At 35.3% G+C, this 23,876-nt stretch overlaps 1 protein-coding gene across 1 annotated transcript in view; it reads right to left on the bottom strand.

Annotated features, from left to right (window-relative positions):
- The window catches only part of LOC136814076 (dynein axonemal heavy chain 5-like), a 139,404-nt gene that overhangs the window by 40,761 nt on the left and 74,767 nt on the right, over nucleotides 1-23,876 (bottom strand). Inside the window, exons 51-62 of the mRNA XM_067070575.1 lie at nucleotides 21,540-21,654; nucleotides 20,318-20,416; nucleotides 19,560-19,804; nucleotides 19,030-19,104; nucleotides 18,466-18,636; nucleotides 17,637-17,795; nucleotides 17,236-17,343; nucleotides 16,512-16,678; nucleotides 15,685-15,871; nucleotides 15,023-15,130; nucleotides 13,973-14,112; nucleotides 13,469-13,600 (exon numbers count right to left, since the gene is read on the bottom strand). Of these exons, the coding sequence (XP_066926676.1) occupies nucleotides 13,469-13,600; nucleotides 13,973-14,112; nucleotides 15,023-15,130; nucleotides 15,685-15,871; nucleotides 16,512-16,678; nucleotides 17,236-17,343; nucleotides 17,637-17,795; nucleotides 18,466-18,636; nucleotides 19,030-19,104; nucleotides 19,560-19,804; nucleotides 20,318-20,416; nucleotides 21,540-21,654 (1,706 nt within the window). The remainder of the gene's footprint in view (nucleotides 1-13,468; nucleotides 13,601-13,972; nucleotides 14,113-15,022; nucleotides 15,131-15,684; nucleotides 15,872-16,511; nucleotides 16,679-17,235; nucleotides 17,344-17,636; nucleotides 17,796-18,465; nucleotides 18,637-19,029; nucleotides 19,105-19,559; nucleotides 19,805-20,317; nucleotides 20,417-21,539; nucleotides 21,655-23,876) is intronic.

Genomic DNA, 23,876 nt, shown 5'->3' with positions numbered 1-23,876 from the left:
CCATAAAGTAAGAAGCCTGACAAATCACAAAAGTCGCATGTATTGAATCAGAGATAGATAGCACCCGAATCAAATGATAGTGATTTTCATTTACGTTAAGTTTGAAAATAACCCAATGTAAAATAGCGTGCAAGACCAAAGCCATAATTTCAAGTGCAATAAACACCTTCACGAAAAGAATTTCCTTTTCAAAACTCTCTAATGTAGAATTGACCATGGTTGAATCGATGAAGACCTACCAACCAATGAGGGGAAGTTTTTATCAAAATGATCATATATAGTGAAGATAAATTATTTGCCATACTGTAGGTGTTAAAAGAAATACGTTTTTTTTATAAGAATGGTGTTTTTCCATTTCATCATGAATACTCTTTATTCTTAGGTTAGGATCGAAATTTGATTCACACCTAAAGCATGGTCATATTCTTAGCATATTCTCAATTTTTTGGACAATTCCATCGTAATCAAAGAATAATTGTAACGAGAAATTGAAAGTGAAATTGACTGTTTATTGTAAAGTAAAAAAAGTCACGGCTATAAAAAGTGAAAAGTTGCGGCTATAAAAAGTGAAATCACGGCTATAAAAAGTGAAAAGTCGCGGCTATAAAAAGTGAAAAGTTGCGGCTATATAAAAGTGAAAAATCGCGGCTATAAAAAGTGAAAAATCACGGCTATAAAAAGTGAAAAAGTTGCGGTTATAAAAAGTGAAAAGTTACGGCTATAAAAAGTGAAAAAGTCGCGGGTGTAAAAAGTGAAAAAGTGAGTGCATTAGAGTGAAAATCCCAACTTAAATACTCGCAGTATTTCCCATTTTTTTCTCCCTGCAATAATTTTGCAACACACCGCGTGTCATAGATTATCCCATTTTTTTATGGTTGGTAACTTGAAATCCATTGTTTTTGAGCCAGAAAATTAAGTGGGGGTGTAAAAAATAGCATATAATATTTCGCAGCGAGGATTTGCTTATCTGATTATTTTCAGCGGGGACAACATTAGGGTATAGTTTTCCGCCGGGGACGATATTTTGGCCAATTTTTCCTGTTGGTCTGTGAGAAAGGGGTGTGATATATGTTTTTATTCATTTTACTTGCAATCAAAATTTCTTACGTCCATTTATTTCACTTTGAAAATATGTCAGTCGATCGGTCATTAAAAAATATTCTTGTAACAATCAAAATTCACAAATATTGCCCCCCCCCCCCGGGGCAATGCACCGTAAGGGTCGATTTTTCGCCCAGATATTCTCAAATTTTCCAAAATTTTCATTGCACTGCAAGGTCCGATTTTAAAGGCATAATTTTGGGCCGCACGTATGGTCGTTTTTGAATCGAGTCCTCCCCCCCCCCGGGATTTTGAGTCTAGACATTTTTTTAAATATTTGCAGTAGATGCCACTATGTCTTCCGTGTGCAGGAAAGCTCTAATATCAAAACATTCGAAAATAAAAAATCATTCGAAAATAGAAAAAAATCATTCGAAAATAAAAGAAACATTCGAAAAGGCGTGCCTGTGGCAAAATGGAATCCGTCTGACACTGGAATGTCTTCACTTTGATTTCTTTTGTTTATCTTTTAACTCGCATTCGAGTTCCCATAAAACTTGCCAACTCGCCAAATAGCATGAGTCGACCACCATAAGAGCCACCGTAGCCGGAAACCAATCCATACACTATTAAGCAGACCTATATCTTCATCTGTGACTTTTTCAATGTTTAGTTTTTTCTCTTCCTGATTTTTCTCTCTCCTCTTTTTTAATGAAATCAACATCAAAACATTCGAAAAACAAGTGATACTTTTATGGACCTACCTGGTTATGCATTTAACACATTTATAATTGATATCTACGTGACGTGACCATTAAACAATCATTCAGAACACAAATAGTGACGATCTATTAAAATTAGTCGTTTGTTTCTTGTAAAAAAACGTTTAGAAACCAAAATTTCATGCTCTTGAAATATTCTTTCATATTCAAGACTTCGTGAGCAAAAACAAACATCTATTTCATCAAAAAATTGAGTAATTTGGCTAAGAACGTTGGTAGTACCCCCCCCCCCCCGGGAGAGATGGGTCATCTGTTTCACGACATCGAGTTGGCTCGTCAACGTGTTGATGAAGATATGCATCTCTTAAAGCATCTAGAAACTTTTCTTCTTTACTATCTTCTAGTTCTATGTGTGGGGTTGTCCAATTTTCCCAATTTATCGTTGGGAAGTTGAAGTCTCCTAGCAAACATTTGTGGGAATACTTGTTGTTCAGTGCAATAGATTTGATCAGACAATTCAGGGTTGCTGTTATTTCCGTTTGATGATGTAGACTGCTCGGACTTCGGTAGATGCACGCGACACAAGCAAATCTTTTCCAGATAATTGTACTTCAATCATGCATACTTCGTTGAAAGTGATTGGAGGTTTGACATCGGCTACTAAATGTTTTATCGAGGTATGAACATATATGACAACGCCACGCCCTTGATCTGTGTCTAAATTAACTTGCCTAGCAATTTTATAAGCATCGAATTCGTACTCATTTAATTCCCTCAATTTGGCCAGTTTTTTTTATGAAAACACGCCAAGCAACCAAAATTTCATGTCTAAACACACATATTCTTCAAAAGTAAGCCCTTGTGAGCAAAAAAAACATCTATCTCATAAAAAATTGAGTAATTTGACTAAGAACATTGATGCATGCTTATTAATAGTGATTCTTATAGATAATCATGCGTTTTTTGAGCCAACAAATCTTATTTGCAAAAATCTGCTTGAGCCATCTTTTACCTATGATGGTACCCTACTTTCATGCAAAAAAATTGGAAAAAATTAATGGTCCATTTAACTTTCTATTTTTTGCTCCTGGAAAGGACGCTGTGAGCAGGACGGATAGCCCAGAAGTGGTGAACGATAAGGGAAACCAGTGTATTAAGTTTTGGCATTTGTTTATTGGCTAACCACTCCTATACAAATAATTTTGGGGATAAAATATTTCCCATATTTGACAATAATTATAATGTATAAGATGGCCGCCTGCAACCATGCTCGCAAGCCTTGAAGGGAGGGAGGGAGGTAAAAAAATAATTTTCTCTGTCTTCACTGTAAGATGAGCTTCTTTGCGAATGGAAGATCAGTGCTCGAAGTCATAGCTCTAAACCACCTATAGATTCTACCGAAAGGAGCAAATGCGACGAGGGCGTACTATGGGCGGACGGCCTACCAAAGCCACTCTAGCTAGATACGCTAAAGGGCGTGGCGTCGTAACAAAATAAAAGTTAAACTAAAACTTAACCTCTTAAATTACCATTTAACTTTCTATTTTTTACTCCTGGAAAGGACGCTGTGAGCAGGACGGATAGCCCAGAAGTGGTGAACGATAAGGGAAACCAGTGTATTGAGTTTTGAAAATTTCCTGTCTAAACAAATATATTCTTCAAAAGTAAGTCCTCATGAGCAAAAAAATCATCCATCTCATAAAAAGTTGCGTAATTTGACTAAGAACATTGATGTATGCTTATTAATAGTGATTCTTATAGATAAACATGCACAGCCACGCTCTTGCGAATGAATGAAAAAGAATGGCAACAATCGATGAAAAATCCACTGAAAATGCTGAAAAAATATGGATCCTGTACCGCCAATAAATGCTTCACGAATGAAATAATAAAGGATAATGACATGTTACAATGCAGGAAATGCCAGAGATTCGTTCATTATGCTTGTTCGGAGCTTCCCGCATACCAAATTCAGCTTTTTCTGCAATACAAAAGCCGATGCTTCGAATGTAAAAAATGTGTTACAGTCACGCCAATACTTTTGGAAAAAATCAAAACAAGTAACCAAAGAGTCAGAAGTAACCAAATAACGCAAACAATAACGAAAGCAGAATGTCAAGATGGAGGTCAGCAAATATTTGAATCTGTTTTCAACACTAGATTGCATAATCTAGAGAAGAAAATGGAGGAACTTATGGCTATAAACAAAGCAGACGTCGCTAAAGAACCAAAACGGGCAACATATGCAGATATCACGAAGGAAGAGGTGAAGAAACAAGAGGTTATCATTAAGAAATTTATCAAAAATGAAAAAGAAGAAAGAGAAGAAGATCGCTGGAAGAACTCAACTAGATCCAACATCATTGTCCATCATTTAGGTGAAAATAAAGATGAGAATAAAGAGGAACAGCGGGCCGGTGACAAAGATTACGTGGAGGAAGTTGTAGGAAATCGTATGGGATTAAAAATAAACGTTGTCACCGCAGAACGAATTGGTGCTCGAAAGGATGATATGTTCAAGACGAAAAGATGGCAGCCATTGAAAGTAACGTTGGGCAATGAAGAAGACAAGAAAAGAATTATGGCCTCAGTCCATAAACTAAACGAACAAAATTTCAGTGTGACAGATGACTTCTCCAAGAAAGAACGTGGAACCATTAAAGAATGGCATGAAAAAGCTAAAGAGAAAACGAAGAATGAGAAGGATGAATGCTGCGTATTGAAAGTGAGAGGTAGCCCTCGGGCTAAGCTCTACTTTAAGAAAATATGTAAAAAGACCGTTATTGATGAACTGTAAATTTAAATTAGATTGTTTCATTGAGGTCAATAGACCTGCGATATATTCTTCTATAATAATAACAATAGTTTTTTAAGCCAAATGATTTTTTTTGCCAAAAATCTGCTTGAGCCATCTTTTACCTATGATGGTACGCTACTTTCATGCAAATAATCAGAAAAAATTAATGATCCAATTTTTCACAAAGTCCAAGCCGTTTTTTGGCCCAAATTTACCCAAAAATCTTTTTTTTTTAAATCGGGCTCTGTCATATTTTGCCCACTACCATTTTACACCTTTGTACCAAAAATCAAAATATTCCTATGATTCAATCCTGAGAAAAGTTGGTAACAGACGAACGAACGGACGAATGGACGAACAAACACAGGTTAATTTATAGGACCTCCACCGGGGTAGGTCCAAAAATCGAACGGTCATTAAAAAGATCAAAACATTATTTTCATAAGTCTTTGGATAACCTGTTGTGTATTATGAATGAAAAGAAAACATTTCTGAGCATAAAAATGTACAAAATATGATCTCTCGCTTACCAGACCCCTTTATGGGACGAGGTCTTGTATTTGTATGGTACAATGTGAAATACAACATTTATGTACGCGTTTTGAGCCAATCAGATTGCTCATATTTTTCATGTCGATGATAACAATTGTAAAACTAGCATTTTAAATTTATCTTTCTAGCTTAGAAACAGCAGGGATATGTTATAGCGGAGCTGGATGAAGGACGAGAATTCCTTTGGCGGATTGCTTCTTTGTCTTTTCTATTGTAAACTGTTGATAATAAAAATCCATCTCTGTCCCCTTAAGTGTTCTGTTTTTATAAGAAAAATGAAGCAGACAAAGTATTCATGCAGTACGTTTGCACATATTTTGCTATGATGTTCCCGCTTTTCATCAAAATGATATTTGTAGAAGATACCCCAAAAGCATCCTTGTAAATGATATCTATTTTTATCAGTGTGTGTTATGAATTTGGGAAGCTTTCATGATTTCTCTTTAAAAATTTCGGATGTAAATATTTTGACAAATATTGTTTCAATTGACTTGAAATTTTTTCCAAAATCAAACATACCGACTTGCTATCTGAAAATATCAGTTAGAAAGTGAGGCACCCCGCGGTGTAGCGCGGTATTTCAAATAAAAAAGTGCTCTTTGTAATCTTAAAGAAGAAACTTCTTATAACTTTACTAATGAAAACAATGTTTTCATTTTTTTAAATTGTCATTCACCAATGTTTTACAGACTCTCTTGATAATTAAAAGTTTTTAATCGTGAACGATAAATGCAGCAGCAGAATCATTGGCTAAGAGGAAATCCAAATTTCACGAGTTTGTAATTAAAAAAGTTAAATTTCATATCAAATTTTAATGTCAGGGACAGAGATAGAACAAGGCTTTTTTAAATGTGCGTTATCCAGCTCCGCTATAACATATCCCTGGAAAGAGTAAAAATATTTGAAAAGTATTCTAGTGTAGCGCTTTTGAAACATGAAAATCGTTTCGTACATAGAATCAAAATCGCTTCAGATGGGATTCCAGCATTCCACTTTTCTTGGGAATGTATTTTACACAAATTTTTAGGTTTTAAGTTTAGGTTTAAGGCAATTTACCTATTAATCATTCAGAATAAATATTTATGAATGTAACTATCCAGAAACTCCCGATTCAAACCCCCACTCACTCCTTCCAATGCTCCATTTCGCTCATACCGGGTGTGCCAAGAAAAATATACAGGTTTGTCAAGACATTGTGAGATTTTATTTCAATATAGAGGAAAGTTTAACTTAAATTTTGGTATATGAAACTTTAAAATCGGTTGAAGATAATTAAAAGTTATGATAAAAACTGAAAATTTTGACCTATAGTACTCTAAATGCCGTAGATACCAAGCAAAAGCCCTAGACTACGGATTTTATCAACGTATAAAATAGACTCTATGCAAGGTATTTTTGTTTATCATTCATCTGTTTGAGGATCAATCGTCCATCTTTGGAAAAATTTACGATACCAATATTGTCGTATTTTAGAAAAACATGTTAAATACACAATAGGATTCGAGATAACATTGACCAATCCAAATAAAGCATCCAATTTGATGCCTAACTCGGACACATCTGTCACGAGAAAAGTCAAAGAGCAGAACATCATAGGTAAAAGAAAGACGCAAGTCCAGATATTCAGTTTCATAACATCTTTGACACTTCTTTTCAACTTGATAATTACATCCAACCTTTCTGCTTCTACACCGTGAAGGTTTTCTGCATGTGGTCTATTTGCTTCGCTTTTATCACGCAAACGAATTGTTAATTTTCCCAGTACAAGTATGGCAACACAGGTGACTGTTCGTAAAATAAAGAGGAACGAAAAAATACTGCGATTTATGAATAGTTTAAGTACTCTTCTTATATCAAGAATGAAAAACAAGCAACTCAAAGAAACTGCACAAAAAATCCCTGAAATAGACACAGCGATGTTGATTTTACGTTTGGAGACAAGTTCTTGATGCCGTAAAGGGTATTTGACAGCTATCCATCGGTCGGTGATTATCAAGACAGTGATAAGCATCGATGAAGCATGAACAATGAATATAAACATTGTCAATAAAATTATCACTGTATAGTTTGGTAGACTTTTGTTGATGACTGCACCCATATAGTAAGAAGCATGACAAATCACAAAAGTGGCATGCATTGAATCAAAAATAGACAGCACCCGAATCAAATGATAGTGATTTTCATTTACGTCAAGTTTGAAAATGACCCATTGTAAAATAGCGTGCAAGACCAAAGCCATAATTTCAAGTGCAATAAACACCTTTACGAAAAGAAATTCGTCACCCTTTTCTTGAGTGCTCTTTTCAAAACTCTCTAATGTAGAATTGACCATGGTTGAATCGATGAAGACCTACCAACCAATGTTTTTATCAAAATTATCATATATAGTGAAGATAAATTATTTGCCATAGTGTAGGTGTTAAAAGAAATACGTTTTTTTATAAGAATGGCGTTTTCACATTTCATCATGGATACTCTTTATTCGTACTTTAGGATCGAAATTTAATATACACCTAAAGCATAAAATGTTATTTCTGCGAGAATATTGGGCCTTACTGGGGGATAATTGGTAATCCACACAGTTAGAAATGCTCTAAAAAGGCATCCCTAGGTTCTGGTGCTAACTTCAATGATGGTCATATTCTTAGCATATTTTTAATTTTTTGGACGATTCCATCGTAAATGTTCTTATGGGATTTATTCTTATAAAAAAGCGTGAAGTCTATCCTAATCAAAGAACATTATAACATGGAAGTATAAAGTAAAACAGGAGTTTAATTTGTCAGTAATTGGTTGTTAAAGTCTTTTGATTTCTTTTATAAATTGTATCAAAAGAAATTCTAAGCTCGCCCGATGCAAAATAAGATAACTCAAGTTTGCTCTGAACATTCTAACTATCAGCATTGAAGATATTAGCCTTCTAATATACGAGAATTAAATAAAACTTAGCCCCGCAAAACAAGTTTATGTTCCATTTCGTTATCCGGGTCATTTTATATCATTTGTCTGATATGCAATTTCGTAATGAATTGTCGTTAGGACCCGGACGGAAATCGTTTCGTGTATTATATACCGTCGTTTGTGGGGCCTAGCGGAAGTGTCGTTAGCCCCAAATTGGTTTCCTGTTTTTAGCAGTTAATGTTTCTAATTTATCAAATGAAAACGCTTCATCACAGTTATTAGGAAAAGTCTCTAAATCAAACCTACCTACAATACAATCGTTTTAAAACACGACTCAAGGATATATAATATTAGTATTAGTAGCGACAAAGCCGTCCAAAAAAAGAACAAACTCTTAGCTAGCTAACGAGCTATTGACAAGCCTGTAATTCCTTTGTAGATCCGGAGAACTAAACAGCTTAAAGTATGGACATACTAGATTTTCTTAAAGTATCCGCGCTTTGGCAACAGTAAACTATCAAAGGATTAACTAGTAGAGCTCTTTCATACTCACTTTTATAGTAGGAAATCGTTTCGTGTATTATATACCGTCGTTTGTGGGGCCTAGCGGAAGTGTCGTTAGCCCCAAATTGGTTTCCTGTTTTTAGCAGTTAATGTTTCTAATTTATCAAATGAAAACGCTTCATCACAGTTATTAGGAAAAGTCTACAAGTCTGTACAATACAATCGTTTTAAAACACGACTCAAGGATATATAATATTAGTATTAGTAGCGACAAACACGTCCAAAAAAAGAGCAAACTCATAGCTAGCTAACGAGCTATTGACAAGCCTGTAATTCCTTTGTAGATCCGGAGATCTAAACAGCTTAAAGTATGAACATACTAGATTTTCTTAAAGTATCCGCGCTTTGGCAACAGTAAACTATCAAAGGATTAACTAGTAGAGCTCTTTCATACTCACTTTTATAGTAGGCAAACGAAATCCACACCAAATACAAATGTCAATATTATGTAAAACACCGATGACTTTTCTTGTTTCCCTCGGTTGATCAGGCTTCTTCCATTTCTTTCGTTTTGTTTCTTTCTCTGTTTCATCAACACAAACGGGTTGAGGTATTGAGGATGATGGCATTTCTTCTCGATTCCTTTGCTCATCTTCAAAAATTTTAATCGCTGAGCTTAAAGTTGATTTACTGACCATTGACCATTAGTGGGGTCGTTTAGCATAATTTACAGGAAAAAAATAATATCTAGCTGAAACTTTCTCCAGACCTTCTCTATAGGATGCTTATGCCTCATGAAAAAATCCCCTAAAATCCCATTGGTGGAACATCCCTTTTTTTGGCAATTTCTTTTTTCCCTAGTAAAACCCAAAGGGCGAAATTTTCGAAAATTTCAAACTCATTTTCAGACAATATCACGTATACCATTCGAAAGCTCTCAAAAAACTTACATAGAAGACTTTTAAACGGGTATAGTCAATTCCATTACCTAACTCAAGATATTTCATGCGCAAGTTCCACTTTTCGCCACATTTTGGTCTAAAATTGACCATAAATTGCATCTTCTGCGTGAAATTATCTCGAGTTAGGTAATGAAATCGGCTATACCCATTTAAAAGTCTTATATATAGTTTTTTTGAGAGCTTTCAAATGGTACAGTATACATGATATTGTCTGAAAATGAGTTTGAAATTTTCCAAAATTTTCGACCTTAGGGTTTTGCCTGGGGAAAAAAGAAATTGCCCAAAAAAAGGGATGTTCCACCAGTGGGATTTTAGGGGATTTTTTCCTGAGGCATAAGCATCCTATAGAAGGTCTGGAGAAAGTTTCAGCCTGATATTATTTTTTTCCTACAAACATCCTGTACTTTTGTAACACGATCACACTACATTTGCAGTTTTTGTGCCAGGAGACTCCTAAAACTCCATTTCTCCAACAAACTCGATCAAAACTACTCCATGTTTTGTCTCATGAATTTTTCTGTTTTTCCGTACACTTTTTTTCGCAAACAAAACAAACTTTACTATAATCGCAGCGCTTAATTTCTTCATCCCAAACGAACTTAGGCTGCACGCATCCCCTCTGATATGATTTGATATAGGGGATGCGTATCGTCTAAAATATTTCTATTCCAACTTACCCCCGTCTTTTCTTTTTTCTGTTTTGATTATGCGTCATAGCAATACAATGACTTTTTTCTTTGTTCAATGAATGAAAATTGATAATTATGAAAATAACAGCACAATGACTTCATTTTTTTCTTTCTTTGATCGGATGTGACGAAATTATGTAAATTTATGCAAATTTTGGTTACCCCAAATTTGAGGTAACTCTCGGACGAGAATCTCATACACGATACGCATCCCCTATAACAAAATAAATTCTGGGGATGCGCACAGCCTAAAATGAACTTGACTTGCCTGTACCAGACGACCACGGCTTTTTCCTCAACACCGTTCCGGAGTGATAAAAAAAATCGCGTGTTGGGATAGAGATAGGCTAGAACTTGACGCGCCCTCTTCGCATTTTTTGCGGCGGTCGTTATAAAAAGAAAAGAAGCCGTGGCATTGAAATGCAATGCAGACTTCTTTTTTAACACCTTGCTTGGACGAGTTACTGAAAAGATATGCGCTGGTTTTAAGAGACAGGAACAATTTTTTAAGTATAGAATGTATTCATCATTAATATAGACTTCTTTTGACGTCACATTTATAGGTTCGACCTATTTCACCCTACTACGAATCGATATAACTCGTCGTAAGTTGATTTTCGAACCATAGTTGTGAGTTGATTTGAAATCAGGAGAGAATTTCCGATCGTATGGTATATAATATACTGATATTCCAAGATATAGTTCTTAAGTGAATTTTTCACCTGGGCCCAAAAGGGGTAATTTCCGATTTTGGCCCATAAAAATTTGTGCTGTACCAAAAAATTTACTCCCTTCTCAAAAAAGTTTCGAAATACATTGTTCTTTGAAATGAAATCATAAAATTCCACTCCGGAAATTGTTGTCACGGATCCTAATGAAAAATCTCTTCATTTGATGAAGAATTGACAAGTTTACAGGCCTTTTTTTAGTTCAAATATTTTCTAACACTGATGTCAGAAAGAAAGGATCTCGTCTCATCTAATTTCTAAAACTGAAATGAGCCAATAAGATTTCACCAATTGACAAAAGAGCTCATTAAAAATGCACGATATATGAGATTATGATCATGCAAACCTCGTAACTTTTTTAATCGTAGGGCAAGCTTGGTTATAATAACATACTTCTCCTGTTTTTCTTTGTACCTCCATGATTATAATATAACTTTCCCATTAGGGGGTACTGGAGGTGGGGATTTAAGTGACTTTTGATTTTGTTCATCGTTTTTATTATATAGCTAAATATTATTAGATATTCTTTCTGTTCTTATCTATTTCGCTTTTTTGCGTTACAATCGGAATCACACGAACCTCTTTGCACTTTGTTGTTTTAATTTTGGGAAGCTTCAACGTAAAGTTCGGGGCATGTTCTTTGATCAATTCTTTTAACACCCAAAGTAATAAAAAACCTTTACCAAGTCATAAATTTGATAAACTCCCTTCATGAGATCGTTAACCTATGGCAGAATTAGGTACTATCCTATCATAAGATCATGTCTAATTTTTCTTCATCAGAGGTTTTTGTAAAAGCCAACCTGGAAATAAATGACTTCATATTCCTAAAAGTTTATTTATCACTTGAAAGTATGGCTTTGGTCTTGCATATAATCCTACAATTAGTTATATATAAACTTCGTGTAAATGAAAATCAGTATCATTTGATTCGGGTGTTGTCAATCTTTGATTCAGTTTTTGTCATCTTGTCTATTTGCCAATTATCTTATTTAATTGAATCGACTGTCAATGACACGCTACCTAACCAGACAGTAATGGTTTTGATGACAATGTCTGTATACATTTTTCATGCCTCGTCAATGCTTATCACTGTCTTGATAGCCACCGACCGATGGATAGCTGTCAAATACCCTTTACGATATCAAGAACTCGTCTCCAAACTTAGAATCAACATTGCTGTGTCTATTTCAGGCACTTTTTGTGCAGTCACTTTTGTTTGTTTGTTTTTTATTGATGATGCAAGTAGTGTAACAAAGTATAAAATGTTTTTCACAAATCGCGGTATTTTTTCGTTTCTCTTAATTTTACGAACAGCCACCTGTGTTGCCATTCTTGTCCTGGGGAAATTAACAATTCGCTTGCGTGATAAGAGCGAAGCAAACAGACCATATGTAGAAAACCTTCACGGTGTAGAAGCAGAAAGGTTGGATGTAATTATGAAGTTGAAAAGAAGTGTCAAAGATGTTATGAAACTAAATATCTGGACGTGCGTCTTTCTGATACCTATGATTTTATTCACATTGACTCTTCTCATGACAGGCGTGTCAGAGCTAGGCATCAAATTGAATGCCTTTTTTGGGCTGATAAATGCTCTTTCGAATCCTATTGTGTATTTAACATGTTTTTCTAAAATACGACATTATTGGTATCGTAAATGTTATCGAAGAGGGACGATTCATACTGAAAGATGTTGATGACCAACCAAGTACATTCTCTGTAAACATTTTGATACACACAGGTTTTGGACTTGTTTTTCGCTTTGATTCTGTGTTATTTGCACGAAAAAAAATCAAGTGAATAAGCTCTGATTGGTTGAAAACTGCGTTTATTATCATATTTCCCAATTAGAGAGTTTGTTTACTTTATATTTTTTTCTTGCCGCTTACATGGATTCAAAACATAGAACTAATACGAAGCCCGTGTATTTGAAAATTCATTACCGTTACGATAAACGTTGGATACAATCTGCTCAAGAGAACTACATCATTCTTTTTGAATTTTAAATAATTTAGTATAAAAATGTAATAATTTGTTGCCGAAAAGAATTCAGCCTTGAACCTAAAACCTTTTCTCACGTTAGTGGATATCGACTTCTAACACAAAGCTTTTTTTAGGATTGCAGCTAGCTTTGTAAGACCGCTAAGTTGATGAAGCTTGTTCGAAATTTATTGGGAGTCTCCTTTCTTCAAGGTGCCTCTGAATTAGTATGCTGGTAATATAGTTTGACATTCGACCTCTCCTTTTCCAAAAATGTTGAATGGCAGTGGAAATCGTGGGACGATCATCATCTAATCTAAGCATTGTCATTGGAAGAGAGGGGGGACCTTTTCATCCGTTTTTCTTCAAAGGTGGTAAGAAGCTAGGTCAGGGCAGCAGATTAAAAGAAACGTGCAACGCTAAACTTTTACTCAAACTGCTAAATGACAGAATATGACCAAATTTTTAACCAGCTCTTTTACGTGCGGTAAAGAAATTAAATATAAAATCAATTTCTGGTAAATTTTTGATTTTTAAAGTATGTAAGAACTGGGCATTAACATATACTCATCCCCCAAAAATAAATCCTTACCTCATGGTGTCATCAAAGCGAGACCAAAAAGAAGAGGTAGGTAGGGTGTTCTTGATTTCTTCTTTCAAGTATGGAGCATAATTGTTAGGGATACAACTGACATGTGATTTGGCAACAATCACTGGATATTTTCTATGAATGAAGAAGATATAGAGATAAATAGTTACGGCCCACGGATTGGACTACATTAAGGCCCGTTCCTTGTAGTCGTTTTAGTGGTGTTTTATGGCCCAAGCAGAAACACGGTTGTTTTATAGACTTTAATTGAGCCAGAAATATCCAAAGGACAACATAATAAGCAATAAGTCTCATAACTCGAACATGTACCAGAGGATTGAAATTTGTTCGAGTTATGGAATATTCGTGTAAGGGTTAGTTAAGTTGCCTAAAGGGATTAGATATCTATTTCGAGTTATAGAGAATCTATGAACTATATATTGTTTGAATAATATACCAGCTTTTAAAACTTACGCCAAACAACATTGGAAGAAAGTGGGTACTTACTCCTGTAAATATGAAATGAAATTTTCGTTTGGCATCGTCAAGAAAATAACGTGAAGATTCTTCATGACACATTTAGTAAAGAATTTCATGGGCGCAGTAACGTATTCTGAAAAAGCACGTTTAATCTTCGGCCTCAAAGCCTAAAATGAAGTGAAATAAAAACAGAACAGAAATAATATAGGTGGGCGGTGGCTTTTAACGTGGTGGGAAGTGAATAAATGACCTTTTATATATACTTTTTCCCCACTTATCAACCTTAGTGTTCCGAGAAACCTGGGTTTGAGTTTTCTCAAATCCATTTTGTAAAGTTTTTGTAACATTGACGCGCGATAAAAAAGACAGTTTATTGGGCAACATAAAACGTATCAAGGATCGGATAAGACTCGACGCCAGGCTCCTTGCAAATATATCAAGTCTATGTCTCTCTTTAAGATCTGAAATGTAGATAATTCGACCAACATCGCTCCCTCTGCGTATTATCAATCGGCTTTTTGATGCTTGCTGATTACACCAGATAACATCCTGGCATTGTCTACTTTTTGAATGCAAAAGATTACGTAATTCAAAAGCAAACGTCAGATTTCATTCGTTCTTAAGGCCGGTCTCCACTTTCGCGCGAAATAGGGGAAAGTTTTTTTCTCAACCTTTTTTGCCTGAAGAAGAGATTACGTCATAAAAAAGTTTCGCACGAACAAAAAAAAAGTTGAAGGAAGTTCTACTTTTTTTCATCCGTTACGTCAATTTCGACCAATGGAATTGTTTCATTTTCAACCGACCAATGACCTTAAAAAAACGTCAAAAAGTTTTCACTCATGTCGCGCGAAAGTGGAGACCGGCCTTAAGATTTGAAACCATTGTATTTCCGCTAATTTTCGCAAAGTCAGATTTTCTTATGACGTATTGTTTTGAGAAGGGAAATTCGCATCAGCCAATATCAGGGTATTCTCTGGCGTACGCTAGTAACGTAAATGGAGCCTGGAATACACGGAGACGAGGTTAGTAATTAGATAACAATTAAAATACAGCAATCGTTTCAAAGTGTAAACATACCACAAGCAGACCATGGATTTCGGTTTCACTGAATAAGGGTACATATTCACCAAGCAGCATGATACTATGTAAAGCACCCAAACAATCGAGGTCTTTCAAGTTGGAAGTCTAAAGATGAAACGTTGTATAAAATGTTGAAAGGTCATATAAAACGTTGAATAAAATGCTCTGTACATCATGCTTATTTTATGTTTTTTTTTTGGGTGAGATTGAAATATTATCAGGAATTGTTTGAAATTGAGAGTGAGATATTTTTCACACATCTTCAATTTCTTCCATCTCAACTCTTGCCAATTTGCAATTACCATCTTCATATTTCTTTTTCTAGGGAGATTTTACAAGATATGAAAGTTTTAAGTAAATTACAGAATAAGACTTTCAGAAAAAAAGATTCTATGCAAAATAGTTCAGTTACAAATGACGAAAAAGTTGACATTTTAAACTCAATTTCCACTTACACACCCCTAAAGATCCCGAGGTCCCAAGATATGAGTGCTGACATTTCCTTTGCAATTTCCGCTTATAGACCCCTAAAAGTCCTGAGGTCCAAAGATCCCGCTTAAGCAAGTTTTCTTCTTAACCTAAATATTTACCAGTTATCTATACCTATCACCAAGATTATATCTGCTATCAATAAATACTCTTAATTAAAGCACAATTACCTGAATGCAAAGACTGACGTTCCGATTGTCACACCCAGCGATTCGTACAGCAACACGAAGACATTTAATAAAACTAACTTTATTAGTGCAATCAACATCAAAGAACTGATGGCTCAACATAAAGGTTGACAGTTTGACGATACAAAGCATTTGATTGGGTGCTGAGGTAACAGTGATCAAATTACCCCTGTGGTGGTAAAAAAGCAAACATTAATGTAAAATTTTGACCATATGACAGCTTCAGTAAGAACAAGATAAAACTTAATCCGAAAATTTATTTTGCCTTGGATCAATGCGGAGTCAGATCACAAACAACAAAATTTTCATTTTTGAAAAAACTAATATTTCGCTTCACAACAACAGCATCGTCATAGTGATGGTGTAAAATTTCCAACGATATTCTGACGCTTACGCGTGTTTTTGTGCCCAGAAATGAGGCTTTTTTACGAATTGCATTTATGGCGTTCAAAATAGTATCTAGTTTCGCTTAAAAATACATAAAAAATACATCAACGAAAATCAACAATAAAAATTCATTTTTCATCAAACGAGGTAAGAAATGTCATTAACTTTACAGGTTATCATTCGAAGGTCCCCTGGCCTTTTTAGACACACGGCTTAGACAATATATAGCGCTTTCAGCGCTTTAAAGATTTTTTTAAACTTACGGTTTTTAAGTTTGCATTGGAATACTAGTTATTCGGTCACAACTTACCATAATTATCCTAGTGAATGAGTAAAACTAGCTTAGATTTCTAGGCTAAAGGTCAACTGTTGGGCCACTGAGAGTATACAACACCAGCAAAAAAAACTAACTAATTGTTTACCTGTTTTCTTGTGATAATATGCGATGACATTTGATAAATTGTTCTTTATGGAAAGAATGCCATACAATATCCATGGTTTCACCAGTCTCGTTACTAAACGCGTTCTCATAGGCTTCTATGCATTTGTCAAGGTCGTCAATGGATGTTAGTAGTTGGTGAACATGTTTCTGTGTATGGAAAAAGCTCAAGAGTTCTAACAAATGATCTTGTCAAAAAGTGAATACGGCCATTGATCGGACGTGTGCATTTAACTACAGTTAACGCTCTCTTATTTGATTTTCAAGGGGAATTGAATTCTCGTCGAATAAGGGAGAATTCTCTATTCGTATCGAATAGAGCGTTGTTTGTGAAAGTTTCTTGTTAACGGTGACTTTTCATATTATCGAAGGAATAACGGAGCGTATCGAATAATATAACGTCGAATTAGAGAGCGTCGATTGTAGTTGAATACGCTCGCCCAATCAATGGAGCATCCAAAGCCTCGATGATCTTGATTATGCTTTATAGAATCTGATTTGTTAGTTTTTTAAGACTTCCAGAACCAAACGTACCTTTCACCGTCTAAAACATTTTACAATTTATGAAGATAAAGGTGAGGCGAAGGACCAGCCTAACAACTCAATCGGTATAAATTCTTAATCATAGCGATCAACCCAATGATCAAAATGACTTTTAAAGCTAACAGTAAAATTAGAAAGCATCTAATTCATAGCGATGACCTTACCTTTTTGTTAGATTTACTATTAGCAGGTCGATGCATTCTTAAATGAGAATCACTCAGGAAAGTGGTGAAAATTTGTTTCTCGAATTCAACTTTGTTTTCTCTCATGAGCTAAAAAGTTGAAAGGAAAAATGATTTGTATTTTTTTAAAACATCTGGAAAAAACTGCCCTCTAATCTGAAAGATTGAAGGCTATAGGTATAGATAGATAGGCTCTAGATTACTGCTGGGTATCATCCGACTTTTGAAAATTGGAAATCTTTTGGGGAATTTAGAACTTTTCCCAAAAAAATAACCTTTTTAGGGGCAAAAATTTAAGAAATAAAAGTGAAGTAAGATTAATTTGTTATTATCAAAATTAAAAACTTGTAACGAATGTTGAACGAAAGACAATTGGCAATTACCTGATGAAGCTGACTGTCGAAAGTTCTTTCAAACAACGCAATATCGTTCGGATTGAGAATACGATCCGAAAAAGTCCGTTGTGTCTCATAATACCAGAAATTAAGGAGATAAGCGCCTTGTTCGTCGACCCGTTCTTCTTCAGGACATCGTCTTAACATCTAACGAAGATAACCATGAAGATTAGGGAGTGGTCGGAAAGTATCTACTAGGGGAGAGTGCATGGTATTTCAAAAAATCAAAAAAAAATTTCGCACCCCCACACCCCTAATCCGGAAAACTTTTTCGAACCCCCCCCCCCTCGAAAGGGTTAAAAAAATTCGCACCCTACCCCATCTTTGCTAAAAGTTTTCCCATCTACACTCTAGCTGACTGATTGATAAGGTGAGGGTTGTACTTACTTATACTTACTTTTGGATAAGGAATTAGATAAGAATCGGGTTTAATTACAGTAAATTTCCACATCGTGAGTGATCTTATAAGCCTCAATATCAAAATGTTGTGCTTTCATGTGGGTGGGACTACATTATTATATAGAAGAAAGCAATTGGCTTGATTTCAAACGTGCAGAGGCAAAGGAGAATTTAGTGACGAAGGAGGCGCAACCGGTTTGCGCCGACAGGAGAAAATTTTCATTTTGGACTCCTGATATGCCTCAAACAAAGCCCGGGGGGCACTTAGACAAAAATGGGTGGTGGGTATGCACGGACGGTACAGGTAAGAGTCGTTTTTTTTCACCTTTAAAAGTCTCAAATATCAGAAAAATCCAAATTAGTGTCTCTAAATTTGCTGTGGAGCAAACTCTCATATTGTAAGATAAAGTTATTGTACCTGGAAGATGTGCTTTAGATCACCAATATTGAATTTATAATGATTGAATTTGGATAGTGCATGGTGTTGTAGGTTCATTGTGACTGCGGAAACGATTTTTGTTGACAACTCTACGATAAGTGAGTGTAAGTGTTGCGGTAAACTCATACCTTGCTCGTAACTCATATTTGCCTAAAATGAAAATAGAGATTATTCTGGCGAAGTCTGGAAAATTAATACTGTGGCGAGCTCAAAACTTGCATTCAACCCTCCATTTTACACTAGTCTAGTTATAAGACATATACTGTTGTACTCTTGCCTCTATGCTGTTACGTTGTACTATATGTGGTAATCGTGTGGAAATTATACGAAAATGATAGTCGCGCTGGATATGTCATAAACATCGATGCAGTCTTGGTGGGTTTGAAAATCAATCTTAATCATGATATTCATGACGTATACGGAAGCACTCAAAATAGCCCAGACGTCACTAGTTTCATTGTTTGAATTCAAAATTAGTGACAGACAGCCGGCCTTTTTTGGGTATAAAACTTTACATGGTGACTATCACAAATATGTTCTTACCTCCAATATAACAGACGCCATACTGAAAATTTCCTTTTCGTTTGGTTGCGGAAGGTAAAACACACCAAATCGACCCTGTGGTGGAGATTAAATATTATCAGTGAATTTAAGATGCACAAATGAAGCGATATGATTGGTCACTTACAAATATTTGTATGTAGTATGACCAATCAAAATACACATAAAATAGTTAAGACTCATTATTTTCAAAAGCCTGCAAAAGTTTAAGTAGTGCAAATTGGTTTAGTCTTTCATCAGTACTTTAATCGGATTGATTTTGGCGAGATAAAAATATGCGTTTTTGCGTTTTCGGCTTAAAATAACCTTGTAAATTTATAATTTTTGACAAAGATTAGCGTTTTCAGAACCAGTTTTCAACTAATTTTTTCACGGATTCGTGAAATGATACCCAAGCGATATGAAAAAAATAGATTTTGGAAAAATGTATGGCTCGCAAATTAAATCTCACAAAAAATCAACAATACCCATAGCACAGACGAAATTCAAAACTGCTTTTAAAATGAAATTACCAATAAACGCTGAAGACCACTCTTCGAATCCAATGTCGTTGGGTTTAAGGACGTCAACAGGTTCATTCCTTCGATATATTTCGGCTTGAAATGTTTTGATTGTAAAGTATATATCATTTGTTGGTCGACTAATTGACGTAGAAGTTGATTGGACGATTGGACGTCGCAGATGTCGTGTTTTGGTAAATGGATGTCGTCGATGAAGATGCGAAGTGTTTTCTTCTTTTTCGCACCGTAAACGAATCCTATGGTTGGTGAAAAAATTGTGATGGAATATACTTCAAATGAGCTTAGTAAAACTCAAATTGCAGTTTTAGAGCGATAAACTCGGTTTATATTCAATCAACATCTACATAAGGCTATCACTGTGTCTCTTTATCATTCTACCGGTTGGTGGTGTGAAGGTTTCGATCAAAAACTTGCATCGCAATCGACTATGTTCGAAACCCGATCACTTCCAGACAGTGTGTTAGGAAAGCAAAGTGATTGACTCTCTATCGACACTGGAATATTTCAGTTCAAAATAAAACGTGCAGAATTTCTCATAGCTTCTCATGGCATTGCTCTTTGAGCAGTAACTTGCTATTTTCATCTATTTTTGCATTTTGAAGGATGTGGAATGTAAAAAGCTGGTCATTCCACAATATTTATATTTTTAGGACAATATTGTAAACAATGCAAACTTTTATAGAACATTAGGTCCTACTGTATCCTTGTTACCGACTAAAACTAAAATGATAACATATTCTCTGAGTTACCTTGTCGATGATGGAGATTACCAGCGATGAAATTTTGAAGGAAAGAAGCATCAGTTGAATTTGAAAATGCTATGTTTAACGTCACCCTGTTCTTTGATTCTGAAATGGAAAGAAGAAGGCAATTATTTGATTTGATTTAATTATTTGATTGTTGAAAAGATTGTATTATTGACAAAGTTCTTTGATTCGATACGGTCCATTATTCAATAATATTGAAAGTCACCGTCAGTAAGAAACTCTAATAAACGACGCTCTAATTATTCGATACACTTCCTTATTCGATGAAAATTCAATCACATTGAAAATCGAATTGAAGAGCTTATGTAGTTTTTGCTTAAAAAAAGAGATAGTTTGAGCTGTTGTTAAACAAAATTTTCAATTCAGATTTATCTACCTAGCTGATTTTTGCACCAGAAAATGGGAAGGGGCTTGAGTTTACCAGAGCTGAATGACGTCAAATGTCTACAATTATCACAGATACAGACATTTGGAGCCATTCGAACCTTGTTAGTGTGGTCGTGTTACAAAAATGCAGGCTGTTTGTAGGAAAAAAAATAATATCTACAACCAGGGACAAAATACTTGGCACAAAAGGGAAATTCACCGGGGTGTTTTGAAACCACAATCGATTTGTAAGTGCTCTAAAGTAGGTTCGTAGGGTAAAGTTTTAACTCTGAGTTTTAACGCTAGACTTAAGACTGAAAATTTCAAACTTATTTCTAGACAATATCATGTATACCATTCGAAAGCTCTCGAAAACTATATAGAAGACTTTTAAACGGTTATAGCCGATTTCCTTTACCTAACTCGAGATATTTCATGCGCAAGTTCCACCTTTAAAGTGTTCCACTTTTCACATTTTAGTCTAAAATTGACCATAAATAGCATCTTCTGCGTGAATTATCTTGAGTTAGGTAAACTTGATAATGTCTGAAAATGAGTTTGAAATTTTCAAAAAATTTCGCCCTTAGGGTTTTGCCTGGTGAAAAAGAAATGTCCCAAAAAAGGGATGTTCCACCAGTGGGATTTTAGGGGATTTTTTCCTGAGGCATAAGCATCCTATAGAGAAGGTCTGGAAAAAGTTTCAGCTAGATCTTATTTTTTCCCGTAAATTATGCTAAACGACCCCACTATGTAAGCTAGAATCCAGTCCCCTTTGGAATCGTCAGGGCTGATAGGAAACGATTTTCAAACACGTGACAAAAATAAGAAAGATATTTACCAGTATTTTTGAGAAGGTCTTGAATAATTTTGGTTTTTCCACATCCAGTGGGGCCTGCCAGGAGGATATTATTTCCCATCTCCATATATTGACTGATCAAGAATTTTGTGCGATGCTATAAAGAATGTGGCAAAAATACTTAAAAAGTGGTGAAAATAAGAACAGTCTAAGATAATTTTCAGGCCAAAAACCAAAAAGTTAAGAATAGCAATTTTCTGAATTCAATTCTGTTGTTTACTTTAACCCCATTCATACTAGGCTTTTAGGGTGGGCATACCGGATAAGTGGGATGGGGGAACCTGGGAACCTAAAGTGGGAACCTAAATGAACACCTGAAAAGTGGGATGGGGGAACCTAAGTGGGAACCTAAATGAACACCTGAAAAGTGGGATGGGGGAACCTAAGTGGGAACCTAAATGAACACCGGAAAAGTGGGATGGGGGAACCTAAGTGGGAACCTAAATGAGCACCTGAAAAGTGGGATGGGGGAACCTAAGTGGGAACCTAAATGAACACCGGAAAAGTGGGATAGGGGAACCTAAGTGGGAACCTAATTTTTTATTTTTTTTATTTTATTTTATTTTTTTTTTTTTTTTATAGCAATATATTTCGCACGTCTATTGACCTCCTATGAAACAGAACTTTTGATTTTACATTTTATAAAGTTTTTTCTCCCTTTCTTTTATCGAACGCTCTTTGAAGACTTGTAAGGATGGTGCTTCAACAATATCTTCTTCTAGATCATTCCAAGGTTTCACACTTCTGTAAAAAAGAGAGTTGCTTTGGTAGCCTCTCATACTGTCATTAGCAAAGTTCCTTTGAAGCTCGTAATCATGCTGACGTCGTGGTCGTGTTCGAGGAGTAAATTTCTCTGATCTTATAGACTCGTCATAAATGTGGAGGTTCTTGAAAACTTCCACCATATCACCAACTTGCCGCCTGGTCTTTAGGCTAGGTAGATTGATGAGTCGTAGCCGATCTTCGTATGAGTAGTTTCTATAGCAACTAACTAGCCTTGTAGCTCTTCGTTGGACGCCCTCGATTGCATTGATATGTTTGATTAGCCTTAGAGACCATACTACATGTGCATATTCCAAATGGGGTCTGACAAATGCAATGAAAAGCGTTCGAAACATATCTGGTGAGAGAAATTCGAAGCTCCTGCTAATCAAGCCAACGATAGAGTTAGCTTTCTTGATTTTACTGAATATATGGGCTTCAAAGGTCAGGTCGCTATCGATTATCACTCCTAGATCTTTTTCTTGGTCAACATGTTCTAGAACAGATCCTGATAGGGATGGACATATTTGATGTTCCAAAATTTACCCAGTGTTAAAACATGACACTTGTTCGGATGAAATTCTAAAAGCCGGACTGGCTTTGACCAAATTTTAAACCCTTAGAGTGCACTTATTCTCATTTTTGCTAATTTCCACCCTTACAGTGTACTTTGGGAAGCTTGGAAAAAAGGGCCGCACGTACGGTAGGTCGTTTACCTTGAGTGCCCCCCCGTGGATCTATGCTTATGTGTATTGAAACGTGGCAAGCCGTGCAATATGTTCTATTTTACTATCAAACATTTTTAATTAATGAAGTGTATTCACACGCTGTACTGTTTGGTTGGTACAGAAAGAAAAACGAGCTAGAATCCGTTAAATGCTAAGCGACCCCAGCCCTGACCCGAAAATTGGAGCTGCTAATAAAAAACAATGTTTATTGCATCAAGAGTGAACTAAAACTAGATCGTAAATAATGTTTTACTAGATTCTGTATTCAAGCAAATTAGATCCGTGCAAAAGAAAGAAGAGGCTCTAAGTTATCCATCGAGCTATGAACGAACTTCTAATTCCTTCTAGATTTGAAGATATGACGGTTTAAAGTTTAAAGTTTAAAGTCAATTAAGTCAATTTACTAAAAAGAACCTTTCAAAAAGATGCACTATAAAACTGCTGATAAATAAACATGCTTTTTTGAGCTAATTGAATAAATAAATTCCCTTTGTTTTATTTTCAACATTATTGTTTGCGAACCGTAATGTAAAAAGTAAATAACTAGTGTTCTTATTATGATAAAAGGTTTTTTCTTTCCTTGCATATAATATCTTTCTTATCTTTATGTATTTGTTTTTAAAGAAAAATAATAATAATAAACAAATTAGGTTCCCACTTTAGGTTCCCGGGTTCCCCCATCCCACTTTTCAGGTAAAAAATATGTGCACCATCTTTTCAAAATTTTCAAAAATTTGAAAAGTAAACACAAAATCGCCATTTTCAATAGACCTATTTATTTAAACATAAAGGAATTCTTCTTAAACTACAATAAGACTTGCTATCGAGC

The sequence above is a fragment of the Clytia hemisphaerica genome, unplaced genomic scaffold (assembly GCF_902728285.1).
Source record: "Clytia hemisphaerica strain Z4C2 unplaced genomic scaffold, Clytia hemisphaerica genome assembly, whole genome shotgun sequence".
Taxonomy (NCBI): Eukaryota; Metazoa; Cnidaria; class Hydrozoa; order Leptothecata; family Clytiidae; genus Clytia; species Clytia hemisphaerica.
Note: the sequence above shows the minus strand (reverse complement) of the source record. Positions and strands in the feature narration are given on the sequence as shown.